Source organism: Vipera ursinii (assembly GCF_947247035.1).
Source record: "Vipera ursinii genome assembly, chromosome: 5".
In the NCBI taxonomy this organism is placed as follows: Eukaryota; Metazoa; Chordata; class Lepidosauria; order Squamata; family Viperidae; genus Vipera; species Vipera ursinii.
Window position 1 is genome coordinate 8,791,285 of NC_139518.1, and position 18,177 is coordinate 8,809,461.

An 18,177-nucleotide genomic window follows, 5' to 3' on the forward strand; every position below is an offset into this window, starting at 1 on the left:
CGCGCTCGCACTCGGGAGGGATGGAAGACGTGCTGAAGCGCCCTTTGCGCGGCTGGAGTCCCGCGGGGGGGATCCGGGGCTGAGGCGCACTCGGGGAAGCAGCAACTCACAACCAGCTACTCTTGGGGGATGGAGGCACAAAGCCGGCCAGACAGGGCTCGGAGCCCTCCCAGACCACAGCTGCACTTCCACCTTTCCCAGGGTGGCCCCCGCAGACGGAGCGCAGTGCAGGGCACCAGCATGCCCCACTGCCAGAGAAGCGCCCGCCAGTGCGGCCCCGACTCCCTCACCCCGTGGCAGGTGGCGTCGTCGTAGCGGGGCTTGCAAAAAGCGGGGCGGGCGGCGGCGGCTGCTCCCGGTGGCGGCTGCTCCCGGCGCCGGGCAAGGGAAAGCAGGGCAAGTCGCTCCTGCTCAAAAGCCAGAGTTCAGCGGCTGGCGAGGCGCTCGCGTGGGGCTCTCCCGGGGCTGGCGGGCCGAACGGGGACCGGCCTCCCCCTCTCCGCGCTAGAGCGGCCCCCGCGGTGGCGGCCCGGCGCACGTGGCTGAGGGGGCGGCGGTGGCGGGAGGGGGGTCAGAGGAGCGAGCCGAGCTCTCCCGGGGCAGCAGGTGCGGGCTGGTGCGGCTCCAGGCTCAGCCGCAGCTCCGGCCAAGGGCTGCCAAGCTCACGGGGCGTCGTGCCGGCCCCCTCCCTCGCTCCCCATGCCCGGATGCACCCCCGGCGGAAGCCCCGGCCAGCCGCGGTGCATGCCTGAGCGAGATGGGCAGCTGCGCTGGCGGGTCCCGCTCTCTTCCAGGCATCAGAGGTAAGAAACGGACGGCGGCACCCCCAGCCGCCCCCCCCCCCGCCGGCTCCGAAACGGAGGCTCCGCTGCGCCGCCCGCCTCCTGGCACGGCCTCGGGTCCCGGCGCTTCTGCCGCATGTGAGGGAGGGGATGCCGGACCTTCACCCTTTTCCCGGGGGAGGCGTGGGTGGGGGGTGCGGCGGACGCCCAGGATGTGGGGCTCCCTGCGGCAGACTCGAGTGCTAAAATCCACGGGTTAGGGGGCGCAAATTACTTGTCTTGCCCCGGGTGCTGACAACCCACGCTACGCCACTGGGTGGTGGGGAATGGAAGGATTTATACTCCTTGCAGACAGCTGGTCATTTGCATTCTTTGAGAGAGTCGCTGAGGCCACCTGGAGGTTTATCTATATCAGACATGTCAAACACAAGGCCCGGGGGGCAGATCCGGCCCGCGAACTGGTTTCATGTGGCCCGTGAAGCCATCCTGGAAACAGTGAGGGAACGGCCCCCACTGCCTTGGCCCTGGCCCAGAGACCGTCCTTCTGCCAGAGACCCTCAGATCTGTCCCACTCCTGCCCAGGACCCCATAGGCACCCTTGATGCGAACGATGTAGATCTGGCCACGCCCACCCAGCAGGCCATACGGACTTTAGCCACGCCCATCCAGTAGGCCACACCCACCCTGGCCACACCCACCCGGCCCCCTGAGGGCAACTGCAATGCTGATGCGGCCCTCAATGAAATTGAGTTTGACACCCCTGATCTATATCCTCAGGGTCACCTGAGTAGTGCAAATGTGTGTGGAGCCTTCTTAGTTGCAGGATGTTTTCTGCCCTGTGTCCCTTCACTATTGAAGACAGTGAAGACAGGCTGTTGGGATGAATCAGTCTTGTCTGCACCTCAAACTGAAGTGCAAATGGTTCCTGTGGTCTGCAACGATTCCTGGAAATCTATCCATACTCCTGCACCATTTGAAGGGGGTTCGTCCCAAAGTGCATAGCTAAATGTCTGTGGAGATTGTCAGTCAACCAGGTCGGGGTTGTCCCAAAGGTGCTTTTTTCAGGAGGCAACTGGACTTTCTTGTTTTTCTTTGAAGATGTTTCGTTTCTTCAGCTCTGACTGGATGGTGGGGAATGGGAGGATTTATATTCCTTGCAGGCAGCCGGTCTATAGTCCAGATATGACCCACCCCCTAAGTCACTTTTCTATATCTTTTGTCTTATTAGCCACCATTTACAGATGTCCAGACTCCACAATCCGAGCACAGACATGGGCAGGAGGAACGTCAGGATGATTGTGAAAGACACAGAGATCACCACGAACAGAGTGGACACCATCATCACCACTCCTGTCCCCACCACGACAAACAAGATGGACAGAAGAACCATGAACACCAGGAGCCACACCATCCTCACCCCTCAGCTGGCATCAAAGAAATACCACAAGAGCCAAAGAAATCAGTGAGGGAGGTGATCTACTATCCTCCTTCGAGCAAACTGGAAGTGCAGGAGCCCTACCCAGCCTCTAACCCTACTCTCGCTTCTCCAGAACAGGATGCCACTCCTCACTCAGCCAGGCCAGCTGGGCCAATCATCCCTCCCTTCCCCAGAGGGTTTTCCCAATCAGCCCAATGTCCAGGAGACATTTTAATACAGGTCGGTGGCCTTGAGCTGCCTTCACGGCCACAGGCTGAAACCTCGTAAACAAAAAGTGATGTATAACACTGAAAGCTTAATTCAGAGGAAACAGAGCAACACCCTCTGGATGAGTAGGAAAAGAAAAGAAGGAAAAGCTCTTTCATTCCCAGAAAGTATCTGGAAATGTAGATGTGCACAGTATTGATATGTGTGAGCATGTTATAATTTTTTTTTAATGTGAAAGTAAATAAATCTTGGCAATTGAGCTTCCTTTTCCTGTGCTCTTTGGTTTAAGTTAGACAATGACAGCCGAAATATAGTTCATACATTCTCCTATATTTCTATAATTATGGAATTGAGAGAGAGAGAGAGAGAGAGAGAGAGAGAGAGAGGAGGAGGAGGAGGAGGAGGTCAACTCACTTAGCACACTAAAGCATGAAATATGGTTTCTAGAAGCAAGTCACAATTTGATGTACCAAAGGTCGTTATGTAAATACAGTCATTCCCTACTTTGATTTACTGGAACTGCCAGAAAATTGACTTCATTGTATGATCAGTTGAAAATACTTGTTTGTGTCATTTGAGACCTGGTTTTGTTTTGTTTTAAGTGGCACTTTTACATATATATATATCCATATATACTGTATATATATATATATCCATATAAAAGGTAAAGGTAAAGGTTCCCTCACACATGCATGCTAGTCATTTCCAACTCTAGGGGCCGGTGCTCATCTCCGTTTCAAAGCCGAAGAGCCAGCGCTTGTCCGAGGACGTCTCCGTGGTCATGTGGCCGGCATGACTAGATGCCAAAGGCAAACGGAACGCTGTTACCTTCCCACCGTAGTGGTCCCTATTTTTTGACTTACATTTTTATGTGCTTTCGAACTGCTAGGTTGGCAGAAGCTGGGACGAGTAACAGGCGCTCACTCTGCTATGCGCCACTCGGGATTTGACCCGCCAAACTGCTGACCTTCTGACTGACAAGCTCAGCATCCTAACCCACTGAGCCACCACAAATTTTATTTCCTGTTTCAGCCTAACCCAAGGCCATCCACAGGTTGTAGTCACAACAGTGACAGCTCATATTTGTGTATTTTTTTTGATTGCTAACAAAGAGTTAAAGGGAGACTAATATGGCCATTTCAAAGATTTGCCCCGTGTTTGGGGCCTAGCAAGGTATCCTAAATACTTAACAAACACTTAACACATATCTCCCTTGCTTCTCATTTAACAAAGTGAAAAAGAGCCTGTGGCCTAAGGGTTAGAACAATTGCCTAAAGTGCAATCAGCCCAGGTTCGAATCTCAGAAGGGTATGGCTAACTGATGAAAACAAATGAGTTTGAAATGGCCATATTAGTCTCCCTTTGTTAGCAATCCCAAAAAAAATTACACACACACACACACACACACATACATATATATCCTTCCTTCCTTCCTTCTTCCATATAGATGAGATTCAGACCTTTGGATTATGTTAGGTTCTGCTTCATTATTAAATCAGTTAGTTCTCAACCTATTGCTAATCATTACAACCTTTGGAATTTTGTATTTAGGCTGGATCTACCTGGGGGCAGTCTATGACAAGATTCAAAGTTCAGATGGTCAGCTCCCACCCAGGTCAACATTGTGCATTTGGCAACAAGGCCACTTTTACAGCCATTTGCAGCATCCTGTGGTCATGTGATCATGTTTTACAATGATTTTGTCCAAAAAATGGTGTTTACTTCCAGTTTTCAACAAAACCACACTGATAGGGAACCACTGATTCTCTCAGTGACCTGATTCTGATTCCTCAAACATTTCAATAATGTTTGCAAGCTGGCATTAGCAGGAAAAATAAAATAAAATTATATACAGGCAATAGCAAACTATTCCCATCCTCTTGTCAATGAAACTACATGGATATGTCTATGAGATTGCCAACAGTTAAATTTGACTTTGCCACCAAAAAGATAAGATTCATAGCCACACTTTCCTGATTTTAAGAATACTCCAATCTAAAGTATCAGAGTTTTTTTTACCTCCCAGACTTTAATGGCCTGTGGGAAAATTTTAAGACCTATTGTCTAAAATGTTGCTAATTGCTTAAGTTTAGGAGCTTATTATTAAACAAATGCTTTGAAATTGTACTCTTCTATTAACTCCCTCCCTAAAACAAACACAGATATATCAATTTGTTCCATATACAAATAAACTATTCCCCAGAAGTGCTCCTCTAGAATACCTTATGATTACTTAAGGTGTTATCTTGATTAGTTGGATGTTGATTCCCAGAACTCTTAGCCAGGTTGACTAAGAGTCATACCCAGTGCTTTTTTCCTTAAAAAAAAACCTGCTGGAACTCTCATCTTGGTGGGCACAGGAGGTGGGGGGCGGGGGGCGGTGCTGCTGTGGTCATGGGTGCAAGGGGTGTTGGCGGCAGGCTACCCCTCAGGGCTGGAGCCGGCGCGGCTTGTGCTGTGGGAGCAGTGGGGCCTGCACTATATGGTGGGCTGCACGGGGTGGGCAGCGGAGGTGGTGTGGGCCAGGTGATGTAGGGCGGCCACTACGGCATGCAGAGTGAGGCAATGGTGGCGCAGGTCCACCACTGTGTAGGCCACCAGGCTGGCTGACATGGGTGAGCACATGGAAGGACTGCACATGGACTCCTCAGAACCCACTTCCCACTCCTTGTCCTCTCTTACTTACCTAGTTGAGATGGTGTAGTTGGGCAGCAGGGAGGGATGCAAAGTTCCGGCCAACTCGCCTTCGCTGAAGACAACTTGCCGGTACAACGTTTGCCGGCCAGGTGTTTTGGCGTGCTCAGCAGCAATTCCTATTGGCTTTCGAAAGCCAATAGGCTTTCAAAAGCCAATAGAGGGAGTAGCATAGCTTGTGCAAAAGCTTTTTTTTTTGTGCAAAAGTGCTGAAACGCCATTCTGAGCGTTCTATGAGGAAAAAAGCCCTGTTTTTATGTTTTAATCTTATGATTTTAAATATATATTTTTTCCTATTGTAAGTTGCCCCAAACCTTGCCATGTGGATTGCATACAAATCTTACAATTATGTGAGCCAAGCCATCACCTTATGCCACAATAAAGTTTGTAATAACTTCTTATGTGAATATAGGAATTGGTCTTTGCTAGCATAGGTTTAGGATTTAATACATTGTATGAACCCAGCCATTTTAAATGATGGACAACTACTGTATATTACTAATATAGCTCTAATAAATCTCTTTGAAAAGAAATGGAAGGAACAGTAATAATTCCACAATGAATCAACAGAAGAGGTTAAATCTAAAACTTCTTTCAGAACAAGCAACTAGATAGCAATAGCACTTAGACATATACTGCTTGTAGAGCACTCTCTAAGCAATTTACAGAGTCAACATATTTGCCCCCAACAATCTGGGTCCTCATTTTACCGACCTCAGAAGGATGGAAGGCTGAGTCAACCCTGAGCCGGTGAGAATCAAACTGCTGGCAGTCGGCAGAATTAGCCTACAATACTGCATTCTAACCACTGCATTACCACTGCTCCTGATGATATCCTGACAATATTATCTATATCTCCATGTTGTAGAAGTGGACAGGAATCACACAGTGATAAGTTTTGAACCCTTTGCACAGCGATTCTCATATTATCCTAGAAGCCTGGTGCTCCAATCTTTGCTTGAGAACCTCCAAGAATGTAGAATGCAGGCTGTTCTAGCTAAATAAAAACCTATACAGTATAATTTAGCGTTTTTCAACCCAACCTATGAATCATAACATTAATTATATATTTTTTCAAAATGCCACAGTGCATTTCTTCATGAATCAAAATTATATACCAATAGGAATGCAATAATTAACATAATAAATTCACCCCTGGAACAACTGGAAATATCTCCTTCTTTCAGGAAACTATTCAACCAATCTCAAGAACAGCTGCATCAGAGCAGGCTGAAAGAGAAAAAAGAACATTTGGTGCTCTGAAAGAGAGCCATTGGGAATTAACATCAATTTCTTTCGTTTTTATAGATGCTAATGTGGTTGCCTCGAAGTGGTAATTTTGAAGACCTGGTAAAGAAGAACTTTCCACGGTGTCCTAGAAGGATTAAGTAACCTGAGAATTACCCAGATGGAAGTTGAGCTTAGTGACCATTCATAATTACGATGGTTTCCAGCAAAGAATGCATAAGAGGTATAATGGGTTCACTTAAAGACTACAGCATTTGCTTAATGACTGTTGCAAAAAGGTTGTAAAATCAGGCCTGGTCACAAAGTGACTCACTTAATAACTGCAGTAACTTATGAAAATAATTCCAGGTTCAATTATGCTTGTAAGTCAAGGTCTCTTTAACATTGGGAGCATTGTTTTTCATCAACCTTGATATTACATTCATATCCCACCCATTCATTCATTCATTCATTCATTCATTCATTCATTCATTCATTTATTAAATTTATATACCGCCCTATTCCCGAAGGATTATGACTGTCCACAAGGACCTCTCCTCATGAATTTCACCCTAAATTTAAACAACCTGTGATATAGACTGAGTTGAGAAATAATGGCAGGCCCAGAGTCATTCACTGCCTCTCAACAATCCAGTAACACACACTGCATACTATTAGTTTATAATGAGCTAATAATCCAAGAAAATAGACAATATTGGTGCAGGGGAGGAGAGAGAAAGAATCCTGGTTTGTTTTCCCATCAATGGATATCTTGTGACTAGTTACACTCACACTCAGGCATTTTGCAGTGAACATGTAAGCCATTTCCTGACCAGCCACACCCATAAGGTTATTTTACCATCCACAATAGTCACAGTATCAATTATTACATGTTAGTTATACCCATACTTTTTAAGCATTCTTGAACTCTTCCAAGGAAAGAAGGAAGGGCTCTTTCTGCAGTGAAACTGGTTTGAATTCAAGAATATGACCGCAGGGTGAAAATTCCTCTGCCAAGATATACACATAATTCTAATCACAGGATGAAGTTTAAAGGTGTGGCCCACTGCATGGTAGGGAGAACAAATATTAGCTATTCATTTCAAAGTATATATAGATGGACAAGGCTCTTTCAGAACCTGGTTCTTCTCAGCATTGTTTCAGTTTCTGCCTTCTCTGATTCCAAAATGGTGGGTTTTTTTATTTCATTCTTAATTGGGATACAGATAGTTCATATATTGGCTGCCTCGACAGCTCCTTCCTTTGTTTACCCATCATGCAATTCTTTGGTGGTAAAGGCTGCAGCAGAAGCGGCCCTTAACAAAATCAATTCAAATCGGAAACAAGGCTACGTTCTTGGCCTCCAGCGTATTTTTGATGTCCACGAACTACCCCAGGTAAGATCCTCTCCTTCTGCTGATTTTTTTTTCTTTCCTCCCATTCAGCACCAGCCATTCTGCTGTCAAATCCTGGGAGCACATATGTATGTAGGCAGAAAAAAACACCTTTCAAAATCACTTGATAGCACCCAAGAGATATAGCCTAGATTTGGTAGTCCTAATAAAATGAGAACAAGTGGGAAGCTATTGTTTGTCCTAATTACTAGATACAGGGCCAACTGTACAATAATACTGTGAGAAGAACAACAAAGATGATTAGGTGACTGGAAGCTGAAACATGCAAAGAATGGTTGCAGGAATTGGATATGTCTAGTCTAATGAAGAGAAGGACTAGGGATGACATGATAGCAGTGTTCCAATATCTCAGGGGTTGCCACAGAGAAGAGGGGGTCAAGCTATTCTCCGAGGCACCTGAAGGCAGAACAAGAAAAAATGGATGGAAAATAATCAAGGAGAGAGCCAACCTAGAACTAAGGAGAAATTTCCTGACAGTGAGAACAATTAATCAGTGAAATGATTTGCCTCCAAAAGTTGTGGGTGCTCCAACATTGGATGTTTTAAAAAAGACATTGGACAACCCATTTGTCTGAAATGGTATAGGGTTTCCCGCCTGAGCAGGGGGTTGGACTAGGAGACCTCCAAAGTCCCTTCCAACTTTGTTATTCTATTCTATTCTATTCTATTCTATTCTATTCTATTCTATTCTATTCTATTCTATTCTATTCTATTCTATTCTGTAATTCTATTCTATTCTATTCTATTCTATTCTATTCTGTTCTGTTCTATTCTTTTCTATTCTGTAATTCTATTCTATTCTATTCTATTCTATTCTATTCTATTCTATTCTATTCCATTCCATTCCATTCCATTCCATTCTATTCTATTCTATTCTGTAATTCTATTCTATTCTATTCTATTCTATTCTATTCTATTCTATTCTATTCTATTCTATTCTATTCTATTCTATTCTATTCTATTCTATCCTATTCCATTCCATTCCATTCCATTCCATTCCATTCCATTCCATTCCATTCTATTCTATTCTATTCTATTCTATTCTATTCTATTCTATTCTATTCTATTCTATTCTATTCTATTCTATTCTATCCTATTCTATTCTATTCTGTAATTCTATTCTATTCTATTCTATTCTATTCTATTCTATTCTATTCTATTCTATTCTGTAATTCTATTCTATTCTATTCTATTCTAAAGATTCTCAAAGAGTTTATTGGTGTTCTAAATTCAGAGAGGGAAATTTTAAACAAGGAAGAATTAAGAGAAAAAGCTTTAAAGTGACTAAGGACCAAGGGATCTACATTATACAACCTGTCCTTTCCTCTCCACAGTAACCAGTTTATACTTGATGTAGTCTCTATCCATTGTAACATTAAAATAATGGGAGATTCATCCTGAGGTCTAGAAGCTCTTTTCCCTTACATCAAAAATTAAGCGACAGCATTGCAACATCCCAGCGGAACTGCACACCTTTTTGGCATGTGCGCAGTATTGTTAAGTAGGTAAAAATAAACGTTAGTCTTCAGATCACAAGAAGGCCACAACTATGCCTGCATTATTTGAAAAGCAAGTTTTTCTTTGTCTGTCCCTAGAAAAATGGTGATTCTCTTTTCTACCTCATCTTGGATGTGTTAGAAACCAAATGCCATATCCGGAGCAGGAAATCGTGGAAAGAGTGCGAATTTAGACGTCCATATGAGACAGTAAGTAATAAATCTCCTTATTTAAAGAACTACCAATGGGGTTTAGAAAGAAGTCAAATCTAGGTTTTGAATTGGTTTGCAAAGGAGGCTGAGGGTGTCCCTCAACCCACTTGCCACGTGGTAACAAACTTTTTTCTTCAGAATAGCCTCCCACACTTCTCCCATGTAGACATTGATTTCTTGGCATCTCTGTGTTCACAATAATTCCCTGCACTGTGGTGCCATTTCCAATCAATGGCATTGTACACATGAATCATAGCATTGGAAGGGAGGGAGATGAATGGATCCAACCTTCGCTCACTGCAGGAATTCAAAGGAAAGCCTTCCTAACAGAGGTATCTCAGAGCAGCTGGTGAACCTATTCAGGAACTGAGAGAGCTCCTATTTTCTCTTGGCTGTCCCATCGTCACCCATGGCTCTTACACATGGGAAGATTGAATATTCAATCTGAATCTCACTCCTGCAACTTAAATGAGTTCTTCCATATCTGCATCCTGGAAGGAGAGGAAGCAGTTCTTGGCCATCTTCTAAGTCAGGGGTCCTCAACCTTGGCAACTTTAAGACTTGTGGACTTCAACTCTCAGAATTCCTCAGCCAATGTTGAGGACCCCTGTTCTAAGTCACCCTTTGTTTGGTATTGAAAGTGGTCTTTGCCCCCTCCCCCACAGTCCTTTGTCAAACAAAACATTCACATCTCCTTCAAGGTCTCGATGTCAGGTGTCTTCAGCATTGATAAAATAATTGGGTGGCGCTAAACTAACTACTTCCTCTTGTTCCAGGTCTTTGGCCAATGCAAAGCAATAATTCAGTTCAACAGTAATTCGAAGAGTTCATTCGTGTACAGACATGGCTGCGTTTTACGCTCGAGTATGTATCTCCTATGTTTGCTGCATGTAGGTTTGCAAGAAATAACAATCCGAGCACATATATCTCCCAATCACAGTTTTACAGATTTCCCTACAGAAATCAGATAGATGCAAAAGGCCAAAAAAAATTATTTTAAAGCCTTGTTTCATTCTTAGACTACATCTATAGTTTCATTTTGCTCTGTTTCTCAATCATAGCTGCTCTTTGGACCAATTTCCTTTTTTTGCTGCATATATTTTCCTGAAACTGATCTTCCAGGCTGATCCAAGGTTCCTGTATTTTGGTTCATTTCAATATACAAGCTCAAATTCAAATGTATTGTCTCACCTTTTTTAATAATAATTCTTTGCTTTTCTAAAGTTCCTCGTTCTGTTATTATAAATGGTTGCCCTGACTGTCCAAGCCCTGGAAACCCTTCTTCAGACAGTGATTTTCAGAAGATAGCAAGAAAGACACTGGCCAAATTCAATGCTGAAAATGGCCGCAACCGCTATTTTGCCCTTGTCGATGTCACCAAAGGTCAATCACAGGTAAAATTGAAGTGGAGTATTTTTGAGCAAAAACCTGATGCTGTATCTTTGATTTGTATGGAAACAAATGCCTGGGTTTATGTCAAATGTAGAAAATTAAAAATGGTAATAGAAATAATCCCAGAAGAGGATAACTGCTTCAACGGAGGCTTCAACTGGTGCAAAATGCGGCCGCGCGGGTGCTTATGGGAGTATCTCGTTACTCCCATGTTACCACTCCTGGGAGTATTGGCTTCCAGTTGCCCTCCAGGTGCGATTCAAGGCACTGGTAATTACCTTTAAAGCCCTAGATGGCTTAGGCCTGGGGTACTTGCAAGACCACCTGCTGCCAATGTCAACCTCCCATTGCCCGGTTCGCTCCCACAGAGTCGGCCTCTTCAGGGTGCCGTCGGCCAGGCAATGCCGGCTGGCGACCCCCAGGGAGAGAGCCTTCTCTGTGGGTGCGCCGACCCTCTGGAATGAACTGCCTCCGGTGCTGCGGATGACCCCTGACCTTCGATCCTTCCGCCGTGACCTGAAGACATAGTTGTTCCAACAAGCAGGCCTGGACTGATCATGGTTTTTAAATTTGGTTTTTATCAGTTTAAATTGTCCTTTATTTCCTTATTTATTGTTTAATTATTTTTTAACCTGTTTTTTAATTTTTTATTGTTGTGAGCTTCCCTGAGTCCTTAGGGAGAAGGGCGGCATATAAATATTATTATTATTATTATTATTATTATTATTATTATTATTATTATTATTATTATTATTATTATTAATAATAATAATAATAATAATAATAATAATAATAATAATAATAATAATAATAATAATAATAATAATAATAACTGATTTCTACATTATTGCCAAAGAAAGTACGTAAATCAGGGGTCTTCAAACTTGGTCCTTTTATGACTTGTGGACTTCAACTCCCAGAATTTCTCAGCCAGCGTAAAGACCCCTGGCATAAGCAGATTCTCAAAGTCTGCAGAAATCTGAAAGATTTTAAATTTTATCTACCAGAAGTCTTCTCAGAAGCATCCAGTTTCTCATATGGATAGGAATTTGATCTTTGGACAATGTTACATTCAGTTTGATTACTGAATATTTTAGTGTCTTCTTCTTGATTACATTTGACCACATCCTACCAGTTCTCCAGTTCTCCTGGTGCTAAGAATTATGGGGACTCTCTGGAAGGCTTCAGATTATTAAAGATTGATAGGGAACCTAAGATTATGAGGAACATTTTCTGCAGAGAATGTGACTTGCTCTAACAGTTTTATGACTTTCTACAGTGGGTTGTTGGTCCTTCCTACTACGTAGAATACACCATCCAGGAGACTTCTTGTCCCAAAAGTACACCTCTGTCTGATGTCAGTCAGTGCCCTCTCCTCCCTTATGAAACTGCAGTAAGTATTCATAATCTTGCATTAAACTTGAATTGACATCATAGCTCAGTGCATTCTTTCTCAAGAGCAAAATTTTCAACTGCTCAAACAGAATCATGTTCTTTATTCATTAATGTCTGCTGGCTCAATGGCTGCATTTATACAACATTTAGATTGGCTTAATATACCTATATTAATAAATGACAAGGATATTATTTACAGTACTCAAGGTTACAAATGTCCCTGTTGCATTGATTGCTTAACCATCCATCTTTCTTATCAGTAAAGATAGTACGAAGACAGCACATCTGACTTTCTCCTTTAGGGAAGGCAAATCCTATTCCTTTACCCAGGCCAAAATTTTCTTTCAAGTTACACTTGGTACATAATTTTCCCACCCATTCCTCCCTAACCATGGGATGTTGCTCCAACATTCCACTGCTAGTGTTTCAACAAAATGAAATTTAATGTGGAGAAAAGCAAGGTTTTACACCTAGGCAGGAACAACCAAAGGTACTAGTACAGATTAGGCAGAACCTGGCTCAAAACAGTAATTGTGAGAGGGATCTTGGAATCCTAGTGGGTGATCACTTAAACATGAGCCAGCAGCAGCCAAAAAAGCGAATACAATACTTGGTTGTACAAACAGAGGCATAGAATCAAAATTGTGTGATATATTAGTACCACTTTATAAAGCCTTAGTAAGACCACATCAGGAATACTGCATCCAGTTTTAGTCACCACGTTACAAAAAAGATGTTGAGACTTTGGAAAAAGTGCAAAGAAGAGCAACTAAGATGTTTAAAGGCCTGGAAATCAAAACATATGAAGAATGGTTGCAGGGTTTGAATATGGCCAGTCAAGTAAAGAAGGACTAGGGGTGACATGATAGCAGTATTCCAGTATTTGAGAGGCTGCCACAAAAAGGAGGGGGTCAACCTACTTTTTAAAGCACCAGAGGGCAGGTCAAGAAACAATGGATGGAAGGAGCATCCTGGAATTAAGGAGAATGAGCAACCTGGAAGTAAGGAGAAAATTCCTAACAGTGAGGACAAATAACTAGTGGAACAGCTTGCCTTCAGAAGTTGTGGGTGCTTCATCACTGGACGTTTTTAAGAAGAGACTGGACAGTCACTTGTCTGAAATGGTATAGGGTCTTCTGCTTGAGCAGGGGGTTGGACTAGAAGGCCTCCAAGACCCCTCCCAGCTCTATTCTGATTGATTGTTTGCTATCTTATTGCTTCTCAAGCTCTCAGTCCTTCTCAGTTTGTAGGGGTGAGGGGAAAACAATTACATAGAGCTGGATGGCTGTAGCTAATCTGAGAAACTTGTAAGACTGTTTGGCTCCACCAACCATTTATGTGCAGCTTTACCTCCTTTATGCACAACTTCCTCAGCTCTCAAACTCAACACCCTTTCTCTCTTGACCAACATTCACAGCCTGCACCTTCATGGTTTCTCTTTTTTTCCTACCAGTTATGATAGTTGTGGTCTCTAGGCTCTTAAAGTCCCAGGGGACACAAAATGATAAGAAAAGAAAACACACACAAAAGCTCATTAGTTTGGACATATGTTCTTAATTGAACACAGGAGCACAGTTTTGCTGACCTGATTTTAGGATTCTGAAGGAAGCCATCTTTATAAATGAAGAACAGTTGGGAGAAGATGCTAATATTAGCTATAATAAATCGACATCAAAACCAATAGAAATAATAAGAGGGTGATGGTGGTTGACTGAGTGAGAGACAAAAGTCCATTGCGTACTGTCATGGATCCGACAGATGAAACTCTTCAAAAGAACTTCGAGGCATAAAGGATCTTTATTCGAGTAGCAGAATATCGGCACTTACTTAACCGAAGCCAAAAACTGAATTCCCCTCCCCTGGGCACATAGTATCAAAGCACAATTCCCTCCTCCAATTAACAGTCATAAATCATATTCCCCAATTAGCTTGAAGTGTGGTCTTCCTCTCCAGCTCTCCAGCCCGCCAATTCTTTATCAGCTCTGGGCTCAGTAACCTTGATTCTCACGCTAAGTTTAGTGTTGCTATGTCTAGCTGGACTCTCATTCACATCCCCTCCTCCCAGCATCATCTAACTCTAAAAGCAAAAGGGGAAAAATGGCTACATTTCCATCTATTGCCAATGCAAAAACATCCGATGTTAGCAGCGTTGACACGTACTGTTAGTTTTTTTTGTTTAACTTTTATTCCATTGCTGCTGATCTCGATTTTAAAGTTTTTAAAGTTTTATACTTATGTTTTTATTCTGTTTTAAACTGCCAGATTTTCTCAGGTCTCTGAGATTCCACCCCAAAGCATCATATCAGAACATCTAAATCTACTTATAAATCATAAAAGACCATGCTTTTCTAATTCAATCCAAGGACATATTCTACATGTCCACCTTCTAGAAATGGAGAGGAGGGATAGAATTAGATTGGAATGGTCTTTGGTATTCTTCTAGTCTAAACCAAACTCCATTCCTAGCTGGAATCCTCTTATCATCTCAGAAAACTGCCTCTCCAAGCCTAAATGGTGGACTTCACTCTAAGAACTGAAAGAAGAAGGCTGTTCCAGTTAGTTTGCATCTGAATTCAAACTTAGTAATTTATTATTTTCCAAGCCAATTTATGAAACATAAAGTTAGTTATCAGTTTCCAAAAAGTTGCAGAATTCTCCAATGATCAGAGAGTATATAACTATAGGAATGTAATAATTAAAATACCAAAATTCATATCTGGAACTCGAGAATGCATTTCCTATTCTGGAAAATCTGCTTTAAGAAATCCATAGAATGGTTGAAAAGACAGAATTTAAAATTCCAAGAAGCATAGCACAAGAATTCAGCCTTCCCGTGGAATCTCCATTCACTTTAATGGGACCACAGAATTTTGAGGAGGAAGAAATGGCATGGCAACCACAGGGAGAAGTCCCTTTGATACAGAACATCTGAACAACCACTCTTGGGCCATTGCGTATTTGAAATCTTGGCAGGTTAAATTTTTTGGGTTTTGTTGATGAAAACTTTCTCTTTTGCTCTAGGAGAGAGGCCTCTGCAAAGGCTCTGTGACAAACGAAGAGAGAACATTTCAGGAAAGGGTCACTGTAAGCTGCAATTTCTTCCCGCATCCGGTAAGCTCCTCAGACAGCAATCATCTGCAGAAAATATTCATTCCTGGGTTGTTGAACAAAGTTTACATTTTAAAACACATCGACTAAACCTCCTCCAACAAACCAACAGATTTTTTCAAATAATAACAATAAATCATTAGTTTAGACATGGCTTGATTAATCAGGCCGACGACGTTCTGCCAAATAAGATTTTTGTGAGTTACTATTATTTCAACAATGGTCTTTATTATATTACAATTTTAGATTCTTTCTAAAGCCCCTGGGGTGAGGCAGTTCATAACTCTTAAAATACAGTAATGAAATGAAATGAAATTGAACAACATCCTCTCCCCCTAATTAAATAAGTAGAGGAAAAATGTTCATAGGTAATTGTAATGGTATGTGGGAAAGACCTTGGGAGATGGGATGAAGAGATGCTTCTTAGGGAATGGTCAGATAACCAGCAGTTGCATAATGGATGGACAAGGAGGCTTAGAAGGGACCCTCCCTAGTTTTCTGGGCTGTAAAGGAGATGGGAGATTTGGGAGATATGTACTTTCATTTCCCTTAATGTAGCCTTAGAGCAAAGCAGTATTAGCTCCTCTGGACGTGTTTCCTGCCCATCCACCTAGTAAGACTGACAGTAATTAAGATCTACTCACGAGGAAGTATAGTTGGACCTATAGTATAGTATAGACCTTTCCCCTTGTTGCATCCAAAGAGCAGAAGTTAAGGACACCAGCTGTCTTGAACATTTCATGAAATAAGTAAGCATCATCTATAATCCAGATATGGCCAAGTGCCTAAGCAACTTTTCTGTATCTTTTGTCTTATTAGAAACGCCAGTCTCCTTTCTCAGTCAGGCAAGTCATGCGAACCGTTCCTCCCTTCCCCAAAGGGTTTTCTGAATCATCGAATTGCCCAGGAGACGTTTTAGTAGACGTCTACGGCCTTCAACTACCCTCCCCACCGAAAGCTAAAACCTCTTGAGCTAAGAGTGATGTATAACACTGAAAGCTTAATTCAGAAGAAACCTCCCCCCCTCCTTCCCTCCCTCATCACAGATTACAAAGAACAGCAGCTCCATTTCTACTCAAGGCAATATTAAAAATATTCAATAAAAATAACTATGTAGCATGACAGTCTTTGCAGTGGTTATTTCAGAAATCAGGTTTGTTGTTGTTGTTTTTTTTCCATTTTCACTGTTGAAGTTCGTGCACAGAATCCTGTGGCAATGATAGGCATTGTCCTGTTGTAAGGAGCCGAAAAATTAAGATCATCGGTAGCTATGAACATTTGGAAAAAAATAAATAATATATACTGTAAGTGGCTATGGACACATGATTTTTTCCCCCTGAATGTTTCAAACTTAGAGCTTGGAGAAAATGCTCTTTGAAGTTGGCTAGTAGAAGTTATTTGAGATATAGAAATCCAAATATTTCAATACTCCACATAAGATGCATGTCTCTATTTTCTAGCTGCACATTGCACCATCTCTTTATCTGCCTAAAAAAAACAATACAGCAAGAGTAAAGAACGTTACAAAATTGTGACTGACTATTTAAATCAGAATTTGCATACAGCGGTGAGGGAATTCTAAGCATTGAAGTCCACCTATCGTAACGTTACCAAGGTTGTAAAATACCAAGTTAGACCACGAGTCCAAGTGTGAAATCCCATTTAAGGCATCCTAGAAAAAGAGTCTCCTAAACTCCACCCTAATTCATGCAGTGAAGGAGACACAAGATCTCTCTAGACCCGTGGTGGCGAACCTATGGCACGGGTGCCACAGGTGGCACGCAGAGCCCTCTCTGTGGGCACATGCACCTTCGCCCCAGTCCTAGGCCTTCAGCTGGGTTTTATAAAACCTTTTCGCTTTAGGCCTCTGCCGCCATGTACAAAAAAGAGAGGCTCAATCAATCAATTTCAACTTCTTGCGGGGAAAAATAGTTCTCGCAAAGTTGGAATTGATTGATTGAACTTTTTAGTCCCACTCAGCCATGCCCACCCAATGGGCCACACCCACCCAATTGGCCACACCCACCCAAAGGGCCATGTCCACCTGGCACCCGATGATACATAAGTGGTTTTTGGGTTGCAGTTTGGGCACTCGGTCTCAGGTTCGCCATCACTGCTCTAGACCACTGGTTCCCTAACTAGGGCACAAGCACTCTCCATTAGGTATTATGTTGCAGACTGGAACTTTGTTTATTGAGAAAGGTTGATAATTTCCCAATTCCCTTGTCATCATTAAATGCTTACTAGTTACTAGTGTGCGCCTCAGTCTCTTCTGCAAAACAGCCTGCTTGATTGGTTTGCACATGAGAATCTCAGTCGGCATTTAGTGCATGATTCAAGCTTTGCCAACAGGGCTGACTAGGGCAGCTAGAGAGTTATAAATGTGCTTTGAACTTTGGATCAAAGGTGTTAATGGATGATGGAATAATGGGAAGCCTCTTCTGAAAAACCTTGACAAAAAAAAATCACAGGCGCAGTCCCAGCAGAAGAGAATTAAAGAAGAAGAAAATCCAAATTGAGTTAGTTTTGTGGGGGGCTCCAGTCTGATGCTGGTTGGTAGAAGAATTCAGAGGTGGCCTTGGGTAACGAAATATCTACAAACCAAAATCACCGAGCTCAGAGAACATCAAGAAATACAGTCCAATCCAAAGGTGCTTTTCCACGAGGCAACTGGACTTCCTTGTTTTTTTCTTTGAAGACATTTCACTTCTCATCCAAGAAGCTTCTTCAGCTCTGACTGGATGGTGGTCATTTGCATTCTTTTATGGAGTCGCCGAGGCCACCTGGAGGTTTAACTGTGTCCTCAGGGT

The 18,177-nt window shown here is 42.7% G+C and overlaps 1 protein-coding gene across 1 annotated transcript; it reads left to right on the forward strand.

Annotated features, from left to right (window-relative positions):
- Positions 1-7,535: 7,535 nt before the first annotated feature.
- On the forward strand, positions 7,536-16,339 carry FETUB (fetuin B; the record flags this gene model as incomplete). The annotated part of the gene is made up of 7 exons (XM_083364869.1): positions 7,536-7,745; positions 9,359-9,469; positions 10,249-10,336; positions 10,697-10,866; positions 12,144-12,257; positions 15,281-15,370; positions 16,187-16,339. 7 exons carry the CDS (start codon positions 7,536-7,538, stop codon positions 16,337-16,339), a joined length of 936 nt encoding a protein of 311 aa, XP_083220995.1.
- Between the last annotated feature and the right edge of the window lie 1,838 nt (positions 16,340-18,177).